We start from the raw sequence: 7369 nt of genomic DNA, 5'->3' as shown, positions 1-7369 counted from the left end.
AAATTTAAGTCAGAAATATAATAGAATACATTTGGGACTCAATAAATTAACTCCATGTAGCATTTACCTGCTCCCCCAACTGCTGCTACCTTCTCTGAAGACGTGACCTTAATGTATTTTATCTGCTCTTTAGCCCTTCATTTTTTATTTCTGTAGTCAAGGATGTGCTAATTTCTGCATTCAAGAAATAGTTAATCCATTATGTTGTCATTCAATTAACTATGGTAATTTGTTATGTTAATTCATGGTGTTCCAGAAATTAACCATTAATTATTTCCTGATTGCATCAAATTGGTAATTGTGTTGTATATTTACATTTTAAAAATTTTATATGAATGTTGTTCCTCTTGGATGTAAAACCTCCACCTTGCTGTAAAAACCTCCACAGTTTGGGGGATCCTCAAGGTCATGTTCTACTTTGCCCCCACACCATAGTCTAGATAAAGTTTCATTACTTAGGTTCCTGGATTAAATTTATATATTTCCTAAGCCAGATTGATGTGTGTGTGTGTGTGTACTGTGTAAAAAATTACATGTTTGAACTGTATCACCTGATTTCTGTGGTCTTATATACATCCGTTCTGTACTAGTAGTGTGAGGCAACAAATCAGAACATATCTTTTTAGCTGAGTTTGTCGAGATACACATTCTTTACATTTTAACTAATAAATCATCTTTTTTTTCTTGCAGAAGCCCAACCTTAGTAAAAAACATACCTACCAGTTTAGGCTATGGAGCAGCTCTGAATGCCAGTTTGCAGGTAATATCATTAAATGTGGCTTCTCATTATCCTTGTATCTGAATTTTTTGGCATGACTTTGTATTTAGGTGGGATTGTGATTATTCTTAATAGTTGGTTTATCATCCAAGTAAGTTGTAGTACCTAGTACTATAGGAAGCACTGGTTCTAATTCAAGCTACTTTTGATGTGAAGAAGCAAGAAGGACACCCTGTGGCAAAATCTGGAACACTCGGTTTTTCTGCAAATGCTAGATTGATAGAAGCTTTTGCAAATGCATGTGGCTATGCATTAATATTTATCCAGGCTGTCATAAATGATTTCACATCATAGTGTTGGGGAACATGGTGCTTGTGGCAAAAACTTTAAAGTTTAATTATAATATATAATTTTTATGCAGAGGAGGCAAATGTCAGGACTTCTTTATTTTGAGTTAAGTTCTGGTCATTTTTAAAAAGCAGAGCAACTGCTTATATTATCTTGGGGTATTTTGCTTCATGTGAGGATGCTCTTTCATTATATAGGAAGCTGAATGAGAAAGTTTGCTGGGAGAACAGTTGTTTCTATTTGAATGTCACACTTAATTTCCTTGGTGTTGCTGCCACAAGTTGCCAGTTAGGAACCTTTGTCTTTCCCATACATTTTATCGAAATGCCTTTGAAATACCTGTATCAGAATTGAAAACCAATAGAAGATAGACGTTTTAAAAATTATTTGAAAGGGCATTTCCAAAGTTGTTTTACACCCTCTTCATTTCACTAGGCTGCCTTGGCAGAGAGCAGTTTACCTTTGCTAAGTAACCCCGGGCTGATCAATAACGCCTCCAGCGGCCTGCTGCAGGCTGTCCACGAAGACCTCAACGGTTCCCTGGATCATATCGACAGCAATGGGAACAGCAGCCCAGGCTGCTCGCCTCAGCCGCACATGTAAGTGGGGCTAACAGACTCCATAAGGGGAAGAACCTATATGCCCATGCTTCTAAAATTTAGTAGTCTTCTGAAGTTTTGAATAGTGTATAAGTAAAAAATACAAATTTAAATGGAGTTAAACTTCACCAGGTTCATGATATTAAAAAGTGTATCAGAATTGCTTTTAATACAGCTTTTAGATTCTCTCCAGTGTCCTGTAATGGCTGGACTAGCAGTCCTCTACAAATTCTTAGTGCTACTAACATCCTCTTGGGTGTATAGAAGTGTCTAAGATAAGTCTTCATCTTATGGATCATTATCACAGTTTGGTTTGTATGGTGCAATAAGACTATTCATGATGGAATAAGTTGTCATAATTTTTACTACTATTACAGGTCTCTAAACCATTTATGAACTGTAGTCAAGATATTGCCCATTTTTATAAACCGTAAAATGCAAAGTTTAACTGTTAGCCACAGTTTACATAGAAGCTAGTAAAGTGTAACTTTTTGCCTGTCTTATAAATCAGTGTAATTATATATTCAACTTTAATTACTGGTGCGTCTGTATTGGCAAGGTTTATATGTTATATTTTATGCAAGACTACGATTCCTATTAATATTTAGCAGCTAACTATATCATTAATTACTCTAAAATCTTTCCCCTACCATCTTTTTAATGGAGCTGAGAGAGTAGATGTATTAAAAATTGATGTATTGTGGATTTCAGAAATGTGTATGACACTTGAAAAAAATGCCTGGCCTTATTCAATAAGCCAAGCATATCAGTTTCTTGTTTACTAAAAAGTATGGACCCTGTTAAAACTTAGAGTTCAGGAGGGAAAATTAGAATCTGAATCCTGAACAGTTCCTTTAGTTAGGATGTATTGTAACTTAATGTCCATACTTCTGAGAGTTAAACATCATGTACTTCTATTTTCAAGTTATTGAGGTAACAACAGTACTTTCTCTCATTCTTATATTTTCTTCCCGTATTTTTTCACTAAATATCTAGTCAGAGGCCTGAAAGAGAAATACGGTCTTTCTTGGGGCCTATTTGCATTTGACCTTTCACAGGATATTATTTTTGTTGACTTTTTAGACATCTCATTTTATTTGACATATTAATGTCTTTAAGATTGTATGCCTAATTGCTTTATAGCACTTTTACTCTATCACCTTTGTGAAAGACACACGGTGAACATTAATGTATTTTATCAGGTTCCAAACCATTACTTTTTCAAAATGGAAAAATTTGTCTTTTGAAAGTGTCTTTAGATGTATTAAATAATACAAAAGAAGTAATAAAACTCGAAGTAGAAAGAACATGAATGTATGCTCTTGAGAGTAGCAGTACTCTAACATGAGGAAAGTGTACAATCTGACAAAAGTTTTTATATCCCTGCTTTATCCTCTCAGCCATGCAGTGGGTAGCTTGATACCTTTACTTTCAGCCATTCTCCTGAGTATGCTAATGCTCACTCCCTGTATAAAATGCTAAAACAATAAAACTTTAAAGAGCAAACAAGAGTTAGATCATGTTTTCCCTCTTTAAAAAATACGTATTTCAGACAAATGAAATGTATTTGTAATGAAAGTGTTTAAGCTATCGATGCAACTCTTTGAGCTCCTATGTGATCTATAGGGGTTGTTGTGAATTATATGTAAAGAGTATGTAGGGAGGTGGTTTTTAAAACTTGTGTCCAATGATAAGAATATTAACATTAAAAAACTGACTGACTCAATAAAATAGTTCATTAAATGCTGTATTTTAGAACCTGAAATAATAATTGGGCTAAATCACAGCATTGATAGATTAGTAGTAGTTTTTGTTTGTCAATTGCTATTTTTGACTTTTCATTTTATTAAGTTGCACTTTAATTATAAAATATCTCAGAAAAAATAGTGTGCATAAAACCGTATATAAAAGTTGAGTAATGTCCAATGTTCTGCCACATTTATTGTACATTTTATGCTTATATGAATTAATGCATGTGAGAAATATTTATGTGTCTTTTCCATACAGAATCAAAGGAAAGCTTCCCTTGGCTTACTGGAAATAGATTCAGAAAAGACAAAAATTGGAAGAAGACTAAATTTTGTCTTTTCCTAAGTTGTATAAATTATAACCATATATTTAATTATCTTGCAGAATATTGGTCAGCATTCTCTCTTTGAATCTGTTTCTGCTGCTGCCATTAACATTTTCTACATTCGATGTCAAATATTATTGATGGAATGTAACTTCAATATTCTATATCTTCATCTTTGTAGAGTTTTAAGATGCTTGGAAATAAAGAATGTTAAGGCATTTAATGTACATCATAAGACAAAGAAAAAGTTTTATCTAATTCTCTCATCAAAATTTGGCTGCATATAATTGAATGCACTTCAAAGTTCTTTTAAAATTAGACAGAAGTGAAAGGTTTTTTGTTTGTTTTTTACATTTCAATAGCACAGTCATATGTCCTGAAATGAAATCACGGTATGGTCCTTGTTATTGGTGAGGGGGAGGCAAGGGGTAAATTATGCTGATGCAATTGTTAGCAAGAGGCAGAGAGGCCTAGTATTTGAGCTCTGGTGATAGATTGTGGGGGTTCCAATCCCAGAGTTAGCACTTCATAGCTAAGATTTATTTCTTTCCTCAGCTTTCTCAGCTGAAAGTGAGGTAAGTCGTAATAATATGAACCTCATTGGATTCTTGAAAATGAAATGAGTGCCTGGAACATAATAAATTGTTCCTTGTGTCCCTCATAGTGCTGTGTTCAGAGTTACTGACTTATATTATTTCTTGTAATACTTCGTTATTGCTATAGAGGAGATCATAAACAATATAAAAATATTCTGCATTTTAATACGTTTTTTGTAGGCACTCCATAACTGTGTGGTTACTTTCCTTGATAGTCCCTTTTCTTTTGCTTCCACCTCCTCTTATAATTCATGAAGTAAGCAGATCCAATAAAGTGAAAGAATGTAAGACAGGAGTTTATGGTAGGGAGCACCTTCCTCAGAGTCAGTGAGATAAGAGATGTTTGAGCTAAGATGTAATCTGAGGTTGGAGGCAATGAACAATTCAAATAAAAGAATATCAGCCCAGAGCAAGAGCACATGATATCTGTCTGGAGAACAGTGAATACGTGGTTGACCAGAATTTGGAATATAAAAAGGGAAATAGAATTTGGAATATATGAAAGGAGACGAGATCGTTGAGTGCTTTGAAGATCAAGCTATGATGTTTGTTTTAGTCAGTATGGAGCTTGTTAATGTTATGGGCTTGAGTTTCACATAATCCGAAATGTGCTTTAGAATGAGTAATCTGAGGGTGTACTGAGTGAACCATGCCTGAATAAAACTAATGTGAGGCAAGACATTCTGAAGTTGGGAGAGATTCGAAGCAGAAAATGAATCCTTGCAGGATTCAGTATGTGACTTAAGTGCAAGACAGCCTGTGGAGGGCAAGGAATCCATGACAAGACAACTGATTGAATGCTGAGGACAAAGAAGACAATTCAGAAAAATCATAGCAACTTTAAGGGCTTCCCTGGTAGCTCAGCTGGTAAGGAATCTGCCTGCCATTCAGGGAACCCAGTTCTATCCCTGAGCTGGGAAGATCCGCTGGAGAAGGGAACAACCACCCATTCCAATATTCTGGCTTGGAGAAATCCATGGTACAGTCCAAGGGGTCACAAAGAGTCAGACACAACTTAGCCCCTTTCACTTTCACTTTCGTAGCAACTTTAAAAGCCCACCAAGAGAGGGCATGAGAGAACAGGCTCAAGGGGAAAAATGGTGATGAGCTCAGCTTACCAAAATGAATAAAGGAGGAGAAAGGGCCTTAGAAAAATTTAAGGTAAAATTAAACAGATAGCTGCAGCATTAGAGAACTGAGGAACTGGATAGAGACCGTTTGGTTAATGTAAATCTAACAGCACCTGTAAGTGTTTTTGCTTGTTTTTTCCTGCTTCAACTCTAAAGATTTGTGTAGAAATGCTTGTTTAAAAATAAGACTGTTTATCACAAAATCATTTCTCACATTCTAGAGGCAGTGGTCAAACAGATAAAGACTGTTGTGTGTGTGTCATTTTAAAGTGTTGGAATTTAGCCTCTGAATACTTTCTCCATTTGAAGAAAAAGCCATTCATTGAACCACTCATGACATATCTGAGAAGATCATGGACAGTGTATAAAAGAATGGTTTAATATTTATGTAAATATCAATTTATCATGCTTTAATTTTGCACATTCATATTACAGGGAGCCAGTTGCTTCTCTTAATTAGTCTTGTGGGGGTTTTGCTTGGAAGGAGTCATGGCATCTGTTTACACTTACCTTATCAAATCTAGGATGTGTATATTTGTAAATGTTTATCTTTCTAGGTACTATTTGAGAATGTCTTTACATATTTCGATACAGAAATTATAACATTCAATAGTGTGCTGTCAAAGGATGCTTTAGCTCATCTGGATCTACCTATAGTATTAAATAATACCTAAAATATTGATCATTAAAACATTTTTATTAAGACAATAATCAGTATCTTACTTACTGAATCCAAGAATGTAAATGTCCTTAGATTTAGGAAACAGTGAAACAAACTGTTTCTTCACTTAGTCTTTACTCAACTCCAGAATAGGAAAACATAGAGATATTCTCTAGGTTAATAGAAAAGATGTTTTGAAGCTTTACAAGAGCAGAGTAGTTATGGTTTAGTGCTTCTCATAAATTACTTTTAGAGAAAAAGGGGCTAAATTATCATCCATATTCTTCATTTTGATACTCCATGTTTAACACCTCCTGGCTCTGTGGCTTTTTCCCTTAGACTATCCTAAATGAAGGCTTTTGCCAAACAAGTGCATTTATTTTGCCTTAACTCTTTTGCCTTCTCTACTTTTTCTGCTTTTCATTGTCCTCTCTTTTCTAAATTCTACCTTTTCTTAAGGATCTCATCCTAGTTTTCCAAGAGGCTTTCCCAAGTAATTTTGCAGTCAGGACCTACACTCATCTCCGTATTTCTGAAGAACTTGTTATGTGTACCAGCATTTGTAACTAGCATAGTGTGTGTGTGTGTGTGTGTGTGTGTGATTGTGCACATGCTCATGTGTTCTTGCACACATACATGCTCATTTTACAGTTATCTCTTGCTTAATGGAAGATCCCTTAAGGACAGAGACTATGTTTTAGATATATTATAGTATATGAAACCCCTAAGACATTTTACCAAACAAAGTTAGCACTCAGTATCCATGTGATACTGATTAAAAAGAATCAAATGGGAGGTGACAGTTACTTAAAATGGTTTGATTTCAAGAAGTAATCCCTCCAAAATACAATCCAGGATTCTCTTAAAACTCTGAAGAAGAACAAGAAGAAGAAATTTCAGAAGACGAGATAATTAAATAGAATATTAATTAAAGAGTTTTTTTTGAAATGTTGACAGTACATTTATGATTTTTTAAAAATATTATTTAGTTAATAGGTATTTTAAAACTGTCCAAAGTTAGGGGTATAGAAAGGGGCAGGTCTTCACTTCATTTGTAATTATCCTCCTAGCCCTTGTTAAATTTTATCTTGTGGAGGGTGAAATGAAAAAGAAAACAAAAATTGTTGAGATTAATACAGTATTAATCAGATGAATGTTCAAGAGAATTTTAGCAGAAAGTAAGACTGGTTAAAGCCAGGTGGAATATTATAGATTTTACCTAATAATTTTTTGAAACTTGTTT

General features: G+C 34.4%; 1 protein-coding gene across 14 annotated transcripts in view; it reads left to right on the top strand.

Annotated features, from left to right (window-relative positions):
• Window positions 1–7369, top strand: part of FOXP2 (forkhead box P2) — a 661296-nt gene that overhangs the window by 622944 nt on the left and 30983 nt on the right. For 13 of the 14 annotated variants that reach the window (XM_044946650.2, XM_044946656.2, XM_044946649.2 and 10 more), the window contains 2 exons: window positions 691–760; window positions 1502–1665. In XM_044946650.2, the coding sequence (XP_044802585.1) occupies window positions 691–760; window positions 1502–1665 (234 nt within the window). Of the gene's footprint in view, window positions 1–690; window positions 761–1501; window positions 1666–3672; window positions 4751–7369 lie in introns of those variants that run through there. The other variant, XM_044946661.2, reaches the window with a different exon arrangement.

This window comes from Bubalus bubalis, chromosome 8 (genome assembly GCF_019923935.1).
Source record: "Bubalus bubalis isolate 160015118507 breed Murrah chromosome 8, NDDB_SH_1, whole genome shotgun sequence".
Classification (NCBI taxonomy): domain Eukaryota; kingdom Metazoa; phylum Chordata; class Mammalia; order Artiodactyla; family Bovidae; genus Bubalus; species Bubalus bubalis.
This window is presented reverse-complemented; position numbering and strand designations above follow the sequence as displayed.